Source organism: Pleurodeles waltl, chromosome 3_2 (genome assembly GCF_031143425.1).
Source record: "Pleurodeles waltl isolate 20211129_DDA chromosome 3_2, aPleWal1.hap1.20221129, whole genome shotgun sequence".
Lineage (NCBI taxonomy): Eukaryota > Metazoa > Chordata > Amphibia > Caudata > Salamandridae > Pleurodeles > Pleurodeles waltl.
Window position 1 is genome coordinate 48,267,773 of NC_090441.1, and position 13,765 is coordinate 48,281,537.

The 13,765-nt window shown below is 42.5% G+C and overlaps 1 protein-coding gene across 3 annotated transcripts in view; it reads right to left on the reverse strand.

The window, feature by feature from the left end:
* POR (cytochrome p450 oxidoreductase) overlaps positions 1-13,765 on the reverse strand; it is a 374,224-nt gene that overhangs the window by 50,870 nt on the left and 309,589 nt on the right. For all 3 annotated transcript variants that reach the window (XM_069226728.1, XM_069226727.1, XM_069226729.1), the window contains one exon: positions 6,373-6,640. In XM_069226728.1, coding sequence (XP_069082829.1) covers positions 6,373-6,640 — 268 coding nt within the window. The remainder of the gene's footprint in view (positions 1-6,372; positions 6,641-13,765) is intronic.

Below are 13,765 nucleotides of genomic sequence, written 5' to 3' on the forward strand. Positions count from 1 at the left end.
GACGTTCCCGAGACGCCTCGTCGTTCGACGGGCGTGGCGAAGACGAAGTCCGCTTGGACTTCTTCTTTTTCTTGTGCCTCTTACCTTCTGATGACCTCGAATGCGAGAAGAGGACTTGGGGCTCAGGGAGCGGTGCCGCGGCCTCCTCCTACTGCGAGACCGTGACCTCCGTGCAAGAAGCTTAAGGGATCTCTCTCTCTCAAGGCCTTCGGCGCCATGGCCCGACAATCGGAGCACGAGGTGGAATCGTGGTCCTCGTCCAAGCACCAAAGACAAACTCTGTGCGGATCAGTCACCAACATGGTGCGATGACACGCACCACATGGCTTGAATCCGGTCTTTCTCGAAGACATGACTCCAAACAGTCAAAAAAGCGCCGACAAACCGTCAAAGCAGGGTAGCTCTTTCCAAAACTGCATTTAACCGGCGCGGAAGGAAAAGAACTGACGTACGCGGGCCAAGACGGCGTCTATACAGACAACCGTGACGTCATAGACGACGCAGACAACGCAAGCGGAGCTGGTCGACGCACGCGGATCCGAACGACGCCGTCCGACGGTGCGCGCGCAGGGTACTGCTCACAAAAAACTCCGGAATTGAAGCTGACACCAGGGAATTCTAGGGTAAGGAAGCTGCAGCTAGAAGTCTCCATCGGATAGACGAAATTAGTAGGTTGGAAGCACACGTTTAAAAGTAGTCCCAGCAATGAAAGCAAAATGTATCAAAGTACTTCTCAGTTGCAATGTACACAGCAAATACATGTGATTATATTATAGCATAACTTCAAAGCAAAGCATAAAAGTCAAAATTGCATCAACGTAGGGCCTATAACTCCGCTTTATCTTTCTGGGGACTGCAAGTTGATGACTCCAGTTCAACTGTGAGAAAGATTTTCTACCTAAACGGGAGACAGGCAACGGACGTCCGTTCCTGTCTGAAGTCAAGATATTTCTCCCTCGCTGTTGCCCAGGGCCATCGTTAAAAGCAAACTCAGTGTGAGAACCGAATAAACTTGGAGAGTGGCCAATTCTCCAAACTTCACTCGTTCTCAGACTGGATTGAGAGGTAAACACAAAATATATGCGCTCTTATCAGCTAGGGTTTGGTGTGAAAAACACAGCTTGGTCTATCAAGTGGAAAAAAACAGCTTGGAAAAACACAGCTCATCTGCAATGTCTCAACTGCAATGTCTAACTCCACGTTAAAGCCAATAGGCAGCTACCCTAAATACCAAATGTAATGTCTAATGCCATGTTAAAGCCAAAAGGCAGCGGACCTACATACGAAATATAATGTCTAATGCCATGTTAAAGCCAATAGGCAGCTAAACTGAATACAACATGTAATGTGCTAATGGGGAACATTGAGCAACTAATATGCGAAGTGGTGAAACACAAAGTCATTGGTCAAACACAATTAATAGCATAACAGTAACCAAACTCTATAACTTCAGGAGCCATATCGCAAGATTGAGTGTGCTGGGATTTGGATGTCTGATTTGACCTGTTTTGGGTCAACAGATCTGGTCTGTTTAGGAGCTTGTGATGAGGTACCATAGATAGCTCCTGCAGTGGTGTGTACCAATGTTGACGTGCCCATGTGGGAACTATAAGAATCAAGGTGGGTGAGGTTGGTCTCATCTTCTTTACCAGAAATGGAATGAGTGGGAAGGCGGAAAAGCGTAAGCAAATATCCCTGACCAGTTCATCAATAAAGCATTGTTCTTGGAATGTGGGTGTGGGTACCTAGATGTGAAGCTTTGGCATTTTGAGTTTTCTTTTGTGGCGAATAGGTCGATGTCTGGGGGCCCCCCACCCATTTGAAAGCATTTCTAAATTACTTGTGGGTGAATTTCCCATTCATGGACTTGCTAGCAGCGTCCTGCTTAAGAGGTCCGATAGTTGATTGTCCATCCCTGGGAGATACTCTGCCACTATTTGAATGTAACTGTGAATCATCTATCTCCAAAATGACTAGGCTAGAAGGGATAATTAGGACAAATGTCTCCCCCATGTTTGCAGAAAATACATTGTTGTCATATTGTCTGTGCGTATTAACTGTACTTTGTGTGCAATTTGTGTCGGAAAAACTGAGTGCCAAGAATACTGCTAGTAATTTATGTGGTAAGTCTGTTGGTTGGAGTTCCATTACTCTTGTATGGTGAGATTGTTGAAATGAGCTCCTTAACCTGTTTGTGATGCATGCCTCGTGATGATGGTCTGAGGCACAGGGGCCTGGAAGGGCCGCCCTTTTGATATATTGGTGTAATTCCACCATTGAAGTCTGGCGGTCCAACACTAGATCCCTGAAGTTGATCCTGTGACTGAGACCACTGGTGAGAGGCATTGCTGCAATGGCCGCATACGCAGTCTTGCATTTTGAACTATGGCTATCCATGAAGCCATCATTCCTAATAACTTCATGACTAACCTCACTGTAAGTGTGGTTGCACTGTAGTTGTGATATTAAGTGCTGAAGTGCCTGAATCCTTGCTGGGTTTGGGTATGCTAATCCCAACTGAGTGTTGAGAATTGCTCCCAAGTACGGCTGAATTTGTAATGGTCGTAGGTCCGATGTGAGTTAATCAATGGTGAAACCCAAAGTGTGTAGGAGATCTATTGTATACTCAGAGTATTGTTGACAGACTTAGATTGTACAGCCTTTATTAGCCAGTCATCTAGATATGGGAAGACATGTATGTGTTGCCTTCTGAGGAACGCTGCAACTACCACTAAGCATTTGGTAAACACCCTTGGTGCTGTTACTCCAAATGGTAGTACTCTGACTTGGTAGTGCTTTCCTGCAATGACAAATCTTAGGTCTTTGTGATGCACTGGATGTATGGGAATGTGGAAATATGCATCCTTCAGATCTAATGCTGTCATGTAATCTCCTTTTTTGCAATAAGGGAACAACATCTTGTAGAGTGGCCTTATGAAAGTGTTCTGCAAGAATGTATCGATTGAGAGGCTTGAGATCTAGAGTTGGCCTTAATGTGCCGTCTTTTTTTGGTATTAGGAAGTATAGCAAATATATCTGTGATCCCTGTTGGGATATAGGTACTAACTCTATGGCTCTTTTGGGTAGTAGTAATTGTGCGTCCTCTGAGTAGCTTGAGAGGGAATGTTTGGAGGAATAGTAATGAGTTCCAGGCAATAACCATATCGGAAAGTTGACAGAACCCATTGGTCTATCGTGATGTCTTGCCATTGTGGATACCAATTTACCAGTCTTCCTCCTACAGGAGATGTGTGGGCTGTGAGAATGGTGAGTGAGTCAATGTTTAGTTGCAGTGGAGGAACCTCTGGAAGTGGATGGTTTGCCTCTGCTTCTATTATTGGATGCTCTGTCTGAACCTCGAAATTAATCTCTTGTGTAAAATTGTGAGGTGTGTTTTTGCTGTGAAGTGGATGTTGCTTATGTGGCTGCTGGCTTGAAGCCACATCTAATTTGTGGTCTACAAAAGCCCCCTCTGGCAGGTGAAGTGTATAATGCACCCATTGGTTTAGCAGTTTCAGAATCTTTCTTCAGCTTTTCTATAGTTGTGTCCACTTCTGGACTGAACAAATGTTCCTTAACAAAGGGCATGTTTCAGACAGCTTGTTGTATCTCAGGTTTGAAGCCTGAACATTTTAATCAAGCATGTCTTCTGATGACTACACATGAGTTTATGCCTCTGGCTGCTGTGTCAGCAGTATTTGTAATCCATCCTATAGCGTTACTGGAAATTGCCTGTCCTTCTGTACCTATTTGCTGTACCAGCTTTTGAAGCTCTGGTGGAAGGTATTGTAGCAATTCTTCCATCTGGTCCCAGTGAGCTCCATCATATCTGTCTAAAAGAGCTTGGGAGTTAGCTATTCTCTAATGGTTTGCTGCTTGTGAGGCTACCCTTTTTCCTGCAGCATCTAGCTTTTTGCTCTCCTTATCTGGAGGAAGGAGCATCCCCTGTTGACTGGCTGTTAGCCCTTTTCCTTGCTGTACTAACTACAATTGAATCCAGTAGTAACTGAGTTCTTATGAAAACTTGGTCTGAAGGAGCCGGTTTATATTTTTATCTACTCCAGGAGTTATAATTCTAGCTTTCACTGGTTCCTTAAAAATATCAGATGACTGCCTAAGAATCCCAGGTAGGATTGGAAGGAATTGATATTCCTTATGTGTAGATGTTAGTGTATTAAAAAGGAAATCTTCCTCTATGGGATTTGTGTGCATCTGCACATTATGATATGCAGCTGCTCTTGCTATGACCCGGCTGTATGCTGTAGTGTCTTCTGGCAGAGAGGGTCTAGCTGGGTACAAGTCTGGATCATTTGATGTAAGGGGATCAGAGCCATATAGATCCCATGAGTGTGTATTGTGTTGAATATCACTAAGATCTTCCCTGTGTGGTGATGGAGAGGATATCTGTGCTCAGAATTGCATCTCATATATGGGTGGTGGTGGTGTGGAAGGAGGAAGAAGGGGAAAATGTGGTGGGGAAGGCTGTTTCTGTTGAAAAGCCTTTTCTCTCTTTGTCCTTTGAGGCCTTTTTTGGTGGCTGTCCAGCATCTAACGTCTCCTGAAAGGTTAACTTCCTTTTAGTCACCAGAGGAGAAGCAATTATTCTTCCTGTGCCCTTTTGAATTTGTAATTTGTGCTGTCTATCGTCCATGACGTCTAAAATTGGTTGTATGTCCGAAGTTTCTTGTGTGGAAGTAGTAGGTTTACTACTTTCTGCTCTGAAGGTTTAGTCACGGAGTGTTTTGCTCGAACCGAAAGTATTGGCTCCAAAATGGATAAATGTTTTTCAGCTCCGAAATAGAGGTCTACTTTTCGGCTCAGTTCCAAGACAGCTAGAACAGTCTGTTTTGTTGGTGCTGAATGCACTTTGGTCTTTATTCACAGTGCCGAATCCAAAGGTTGGTCATCCAGACTTGTTTTTCTAATCCAACCATGGCCCGAAGGCAGTGGAGACTTTTTTGATGTCTTTGGGTGGTGTGACAGGGCAGGTGTACTCACATACTGCACCAGAGGAATGGAGTGGCTGTCCCCATCGGAGTCGTGTTCAGAATCAGTCTCTGATGGAAAGCGCCATACACTGTTCTTCCTCCTCCTGCAAGTGTTCTTCATAAAAAATATCGGGTGTATCTTCTGCAGACTTGGACGCCATTTCCAGTCGATGAGCTCTTTGGTCCTGAAAAGTCTTCTTAGATCTAAATAATCAACAGGAGACGCAAATCTCCTCTCAATGGTCAGGAGATAGACAGAGATTACACACCAAATGCTGGTCAGTGTATGGGAAGTCAGTGTACGGGAACTTGGCGCGACACCGAAAACAGAATCGAAACAGAGTCTGTTCATCAGCCAGACATTGAAGTAGGCCCTAAAAGGGCAAAGTCCGTATAAGGGCGAAAAATATCTGCCCCAACAGTTTAATCGGATCGACTAGAGATCGAAAACACGATCAAAGCAATACTGACGTATTATAGAAAGGAAGAATAAGTTAAGAAGGCCCGAACCGAGATCCACCGGAGGGAGAGGAAATACGTCTGAACAAGATAGGGGAAAGAAAAAACAATCTAACAAAGGACTTTATGCCAATGCGCAGTATTACCGAGAGGAGGAGTCACTCGATCTGACTCGGAAACCTTCTTAGAAGAAAAACAACTTGTAACACTCCAGGCCCAACACTAGATGGCGGACCTATGCAAAGCATGTGTATCTACAGTTACACATGCCATGGAACATAATTAGTGCATAAAGGAGACTTGCCTATTAAGCAGACAGAAAAGCAGAATTCAAAATTGAAGTTTCATACTACCACTCAATTGACAATCAATGTACCTGTGTAAGTGTTGCAAGGCCTCAAGCACTGACTGCATGCATCCTTGCAGCAAGCCACTGTGTCACCTAGTAGGTGCAAATTGGTCTAAAGTTTTGAGTCCCAATGCAATTCACTACAAGAGTACAGAGATTGTGAAACGCTTTACGAAGACTGCAGTGTAATGTAGGATTGGACATTCTGCAGACCATTCTACTGAGCCACTGTATACCAGCCAAAAACAATTTAGGTGTGTTACTCGAAAACAAGAATTCTTTAAAAAAAAAAAAATCACAAACAGTTTGAAGGAACTTTATAGTGCTGTGAGGACACAGGATAAAGTACAGGCTAAACAGCACAGGATTTAAGAAGAGAATGCACCTCAAGTAATGGTCTAATAAAGTGTTCAAATTTGTTTGAGGAAACTTGGTCATGCATAAAAATCAAATGGAAATGTGCCAATGTGTGGTATTTTATTCTTCCAGGAACTCAATGCTGTTATAAAGTCATGTAGGGTCACTGCAACTGCTTTCATATCAACCTAAGAAAAGGGCACATCTCAGATTCCTTACCTTGTTCCTTGAGCCAGCTCCGCTCTTGGATAAATCCAACAAAAGGAGCAATCCCAGTACCAGGCCCAATCATGATGACAGGTGTGCTGGATTTAAAAGGCAACCGGAACTGTGATTTACGTACATACATTGGAACGGTGGCCTTGTGGCCATTGTCAGTGATCAACTTGTTTTTCAACCAATTAGTGGCTACTCCTTTGTTGGTGCGGCCACATTTTGCCTCGTACTCCACCACCACTGCACAAATGTGGATAGAATTTGAGTGAACCTAAAGCAGAAATACAAAATTAGTGCAATCATAAATATCTCAATTAGCAAAATTATCAGTACTGTTTTTGGAATTCTGATCATTCAGTTCATTGTAATGTAATGATGGCTCCAACTATATTTTATTGTATTAAAAATTAATGGCTAGGTATTCAAAACTTCTAACCCTACAATTCATCATGTAAAGCCATAAAACTGAGCAAACCTCTATGTTTGTCCTCTATATTACTATTTATTACAACTCTGACCAATGTAGTACAAGCCAAATCTTCGCTCACAACACCTGGACGACCTAGTTCCCAACCTGATCAATTTCCATCAATGGACTGGAAGCAAGCTGACTAATTTATTAGACTTATAAAGAGCATTTCAATTCTTCGCACTTAAAAGGAATAAGTGACTGACTAGAGTCACTGCCCCCTCCTTGAGTAATGCATAATATAGACAAGCTACTTACTTGTAACTAGTTCTCCAGTGCTTCTATCTTTCATAGATTCACATGCTTGAACCATCTTGTTGTCAAAGTAGGAGTTGCAAGGTGGTGATAGAAAGCAGTGCAATGTTAAACACTGCCTGGTAGGCACTGCATAGAGCCACAAAAGTAACCTATACACAGCTTTCAAAAGACCTACACTTCAATCAATTAGATGAAGGTACAATGAACACCACTCCCCTTCCCAGAAGCCACCATATCTCAAATTTCCTAGCATGAATGTGGAAGCACTGCATTTGTTAGATGAGCCTGATACTGGGAAGAAGTATGCGTCACATGTGAATCTATGAAATATACAAAAAATGTAGGACTACAGTGCAAGTAACTGTTTTCCTCTCCAAGACTGAGCTGTTCCTAGACTCCAATGCTTGCATCAGAATAGCAAGCAGTTAACAATAAGGAAAATGTTACTTACCCAGTAGACAACTGTTTGAGGCATGTAGTGTTGTAGATTAATATGCTTTGCATAAGTCCGCCATCTAATGTTGGGCTCGGAGTGTTAAAAGTTGTTTTTATTCGAAGAATATTTTTGAGTCACAAGATCGAGTGACTATTCCTCTCGGTGATACTGCGCATGGGAATCAAGTCCTTTGTTAGATTGTTTTCCCACAGGTAAGATGTCCATGCAATATGTATGTACATATTTACAATATCTTTTACTACAATGACCACAGGCTTCCGGGGAGGAAGGAGGGTGCATCTGAATCCACGGCACTACATGCCACAAACAGATGTCTGATGGGTAACATTTTCCATTCAATGGCATGTGTAGCTGTAGATACACATGCTTTGCATATACTGTAAAGCAGTCCCCTTTCAAATAAGCAGTGGCTAAACTGTAGGAGTTGGAGTAGCTTGAAATAATGTCCTAAGGACTGCTTGGCCAACCCTTGCTTGTTGATGACCTAGAACATCTGCACAGTAGTGTTTAGTAAATGTGTGTGGTGCAGACCAAGTCGCAGCTTTACAAATATCTGCTATTGGAATGTTTCCTAAAAGGCCATAGAGGCACCTTTTTCCTGGTAGAGTGTGCTTTAGGAGCTACTGGTAGTTGTCTTAACTTTAAGATAACATGTTTGGATACACTTAACTATCCATCTAGCTAATCCATTCTTTGAAACTGAATTACCCTTGTGAGGAATTGAAATGGCTATGAATAGTTGTTTTGATTTCCTAAAACATTTTGTCCTGTCAATGTAATACATGAGAACTCTTAATATCCAGCGTATGGAGATCTTTTTCAGCGACTGAGTCTGGCTGTGGGAAGAAGACTGGCAATTCCACTAATTGATTAATATGAAATGGTGAACCTACCTTGGGTAGGAATTTAGGATTTGTTCTAAGGACTAGTTTATCTTTGTGTCTTTGGAAGAAAGGTTCATCTAAAGTGAACGCTTGTATTTCACTAACTCTTCCTAGAGAGCTTATGGCTACTAAAAAGCAACGTTTCATGAAAGAAATTGTAAAGCACAGGAATGCATGGGTTCAAATGGTGGAACCACAAGTCTGGCCTTCCATAAATACCCTAATCAGAGGAATTCGAAATAAAGAAACATGGTATCTGTTTTGGAGGTAAGCAGCTTTGGGTGCTAAATGAAGTCTAATAGAAGAGTGCTGGATTTGCCTTTTGCAAATGTAGCAAATAACAGACAATGTCTTGTACTGAGACTTTAAATGGATCAATATTTTTAGGTTGACAATAATACACAAAACATTTCCACTTAGCAGCAAAACACTGTCTAGTTGTAGGTCTGCGTGCTTTTTTTAAAAATAAAAAAAAGGAGCCAAACTCTATGACTTCAGGAGCCATATCGAAAGATTGAGTGCTTTGGGGTTTGGATGTCTGATTTGACCTCATATTGAGTCAAAACATCTGGTCTGTTTGGAACTTTGTGATGTGGAACCACAGACAAATCCCACAGTGTTGTGTACCAAGGCAGACGTACAAGAATCATGGTGAGTGATGTTTGTTTCAATTTGCGTATTAGAAATTGTATGATTTGGAAAGGTGGAAAAGCGTAAGCAAATATCCCTGACCAATTCATCCATCCAGCACTGCCCTTGGACTGAGGGTATAGGTATCTGGACGCAAGGTTTTGGTATTTTAAGTTTTCTGTAGTGGCGAAGAGATCTATCTCTGGTATTCCCCATAATTGAAAGTATTGGTGAAGTACTAGTGGGTGAATTTACCATTCATCGACTTGTTGCTGCGTCCTGCTTTATAGGTTTGCTAACTGATAGTCCATTCCTAAGAGACAGTCTGCCAGTAATTGAATAGGATTGTGAATCACCCACTTCCAAACTGTCTGAGCTAGAAGGGACAAATGAGGTGAGTGCCCCGCCCCCCCGTTTTTGCAGATAATACATTGCTGTCTTATTGGCTGTATGACTAATTCTACCTTGTGTGAGATTTGTGTAAGAAAATGCTTTGAGTGATAGAAAGACTGCTAGCAATTCTCAATAATTGATGTGATAAGTCTATTGAATGGGATCCCATTTCTGTCTGTGGTGCATCTGTTGTGAGAGTGATCTGAGGCACAGGGTCCTTTTAAAACGTTGGTGGGATATCACAGTTGCAGAGAAGAATGAGTTTGGCGGTCCAACAACACTAAATGCCGAAGATGACCCCGTGACTGAAGGCACTGTTGAGTGGATGCATGTGTAGTCTTGCATGGGGAACTAGGACTATGCAGGAAACCATCATTCCCAACAGTTGCATTACTAGCTTCACTGTGTAAGTATGATTCTCTTGTAATTGAGAGATGAGTTTGAAAAACCTGAATCCTTACTGGGTTTGCATATGCTAGTGCTGACTGAGTGTTCATAATTGCTCCCAGATAAGGCTGTATTCGTGAGGGTTGAAATGAGATTTGAGGTAATTTATTGTGAATCCCAAATTGTGTAGAAGATTTACTGTGTACCGAGTGTGTTGCTGGCATGTTTGAATGGTATTGGCTTTTATGAGACAATCGTCCAGATACGGGAAAACATGTATGTGTATTCTTCCGAGAAATGCTGCTACTACTGCCAGGCATTTTGTGAATACTCTTGGGGCTCTTACCCCGAATGATAGTACCTTGAATTGGTAATGTTTTCCTGCAATGACACATCTTAGATATTTGCGATGTGCTGGATGTATTGGAATATAAAAATAAGCATCTTTTAGATCCAATGCTGTCATGTAATCCCTGGCTGTAATAGAGGAATGACATCTTGCAGAGTGACCATGTGGAAATGCTCAGAAAGTAAGTATAGTTTGATAGGCCCGAGATCTAAAATTGGCCTTAAAGAACCGCCCTTTTTGGTATCAAGAAGTATAGTGAATATACCCCTAAACACTTATTGGGATATAGGGATCGGTTCTATATCATTTTTGAGGAGAAGGGACTGTGTGTCCTCCTTTAGTAGAGCAAGATGGTCGTGAGAGAGTTTGTGAAAACGAGTTGGGATATCTGGTGGAGTGGAAATGAGTTCTAGACAATAGCCATGTTGGATAATTGATAGAACCCACTGATCTGTGGTGATGTTTACCATTGTGGATAAGAATGTGCCAGTCTTCCTCCCACAAGAGATGTATGTTCTGTGGGGATTTGTAAATTTTTGTTGTGGAAGAGGAACCTCTAGAGGCAGATGTTTTGAGCCTCTGTATGATCCTCTAAAGGAACCTCTTATAAAAATGTGTTCCTTGTTTTTGTTGTGAAGTGGATGGCTCTGTGGTTTATGTTTTGAAACCACTTCTAAATTGTGGCCTACGAAAAGTGCCCCTAAAATATGTGGTATATAACACACCCACGACTTTAGCCGTTTGAGTCTTTAAGTTTTGCTATGGTGGTATTCATCTCTGGCCCAAATAAAAATGCTCTTTATCAAAAGGCATGTTTAATACAGCCTGTTGTATTTCAGGTTTAAAACATGAGCACCTCAACCATGTATGTATTCTTATCACTATACTAGTGTTGACCCCGCCCCCACACTTGCTGCTGTGTCGGCTGCATCAGTAACACATCTGAATGCACTGTTTAAAAGGGCCTGTCCCTCTGCTACTATTTCCTGTCCTCTTTGTTGATGTTCTTTTGGAAGATATTGCAAACGTTCTTCCATTTCATCCCAATGGGCTCTATCGTACCTCACTAGGAGTGCATGAGAGTTTGCAATTCCCCAGTGATTAGCAGCTTGAGCAGCCACTCTTGCCCACTGCGTCTAATTTTTTACTCTCCTTGTCTGGAGGGGGAGCATCCCTGTAGATTGACCGTTGACATGTTTTCGCACTGAACCTACCACTCTGGAGTCAGGTGGTAATTGAGTTCTTGCAAAAGTTGGATTTTTTTTTCTCAGAAGTAAATATGGCCGATATTCGCTAAATACCGAAACAGATTGAGATGTCCGTTTGGTCTTATGTATTTTTGGTGGCGAACCCAAAGGCAGGTCAATTGAATGTGTTTTTCGGCACCTACCATGGCCCGAGGGCAGTGGAGGACCGGTGACCAATGCAGAAGTCTTTTTAATAGTCTTTGTCTGGTGCTGATGTACTCACATAACGCGGTGGTGGGATAGATGGCTCTCAACATCAGAGTCTCGGTCCGAATCGGAGTCTCTAATGGATAAGGTTGTGCAGTGTACTACTTCCCCGAAGATGTTGGTGTGTGTCGTCTGTTGCCTTGGATGCCATTTCTAGTTGACGTGCTCTTCGCTCCCGGAGAGTCTTCTCTGACCGAAAAGATCTACAGGCGTCACAGGTTTCTTCTCTGTGTTCCAGAGACCGACACAAGTTACACACCAAAAGCTGATCCATGTAGGGAAACTTGAAGTGCCACAAAGGACAGAACCGAAACTGACTTTGTTCCATCAGCCTATTATTTTTGGACTGCAGATTCCTCACTTTGTGAACATTTCCAAGGTGGCAGACTGGATTAGGAAAAGTCCAACTCCTGAGTGGTAGTAGGTGGAGCTATGCGGCTCTGCTCAGACTTTTTTCCGCTCCAGAAATTAGAGGTGTGACTGCATATAAGGGCCATGTATACTTGCGGATGTCAATTTCTGTTTTAGGCTTCTCCGCAACCTCAGACTCTAAACCCATCAGCAAATTGGTATAACCAGTATGCATATATCTATACTGAAACCTTTTATGGAAAGGAGACCATAAAACAGGGACGTATGAGGGCAGTGAGGAACCTACAGTTAGAGTGTCCTCCAGAAAGAGCATTACCGAAGGTAAATAACTTATTCTTTTGACGAATATTTTCAACCGCAGATTTCTCAGTTTGTGAAGGGATACCAAAACTGTACCTCCTAATGTGGTAGGTCTGTGGAGTGACTAAGAAGAAATAAGTTACTTGCCTGTAACTGTAGTTCTCCAACATTGGAAGCTTTCATAGATTCATATGCTTGAATACTTCCACGTTGTTGAGATGGGAGTCCCCGGTGGAATAGAAGATCAGGCCTGAAAATGTATGCACACAATACATGGACTAGACCTTAATACAATAACCTATCAGTCGTTTTGTAAAACAGACCCAAACTCAAACTTGAACCAATCAGATTGCCTCACCCGTTTACAACCTCCTGTGAGGAGCTGCCTTCCCTCAGATTTTCCGAGCATAAGTGCCGAAATAACCCAGAACACTGAGAAGAGAGAAGGTGAGCTCCTCCAGGGAGGTGGGCGGGCCACATTTGAATCTATGAAAGCTATCAATACTGGAGAACTACAGTTACAGGTAAGTAACTTATTTCTTACTCCAGTACTGGAACTTTCATAGATTCACATGCTTGAATAAGAGTAGCAAGCAGTAACTAACACATTTCCTGCATCAACAAATACTGCCTATCCAATCATCATAGAACACTGTCATTAGACAGTTACATGCAAAGCAATAAAAATAAACCTTTAAAACATACATGAATATGCAAGAAAGGTACGTTAATAATGAACAGAAAGTGTGATATTATATCAGAAGCGGATGGTGGGAAACAAACAGCTCACCTTATCTGAACAAATGTCTAAGAACTGCTTGACCCACAGCAACATCACAGAGCGTCTCAGCATCCAGGCAGTAATGCTTCGTGAAGGTGTACATTGTCCTCCACGTGGCTGCTCGACAGATGTCTGGAAGGGATACACCAGAGAAGAGTGCACAAGGGGTGGACACTGCTCGGGTAGAATGTGCACGAACCTTAGTGTCCAGGGGTTAACGAGCCTTCTGATGGCAAAAGGCTATGGCAGTTGAAATCCATCTAGAGATGGTTTGTTTAGAAACAGGAAGCCCTCTTCTGGGCGCACTAAATGCTACAAACAGTTCATTGGACTTTCTGATTGAGGATGTTCGCTGCAAATAAAATTTAAGGCATCGTTTGACGTCCACGGAATGCAGCAATCTTTCTGCCCCAGTCTGAGGCCGCAGAAAGAAAGTCTTTAGCACTACTGGCTTGTTGATGTGGAAGTCAGATGGCACTTTGGGAATACATTTTGGGTTTGTCCGTAGGATGACTATCATCTGTAAACCTCATGAAAGGCTCTTGGATGGTGAAGGCTTGGATCTTGCTTACTCTACAAGCTGATGTTAACGCTAAGAGGAGCGCTACCTTCCAGGTAAGATACTTAATGTCTGATTTATAAATAGGCTCGAATGGTTCCTT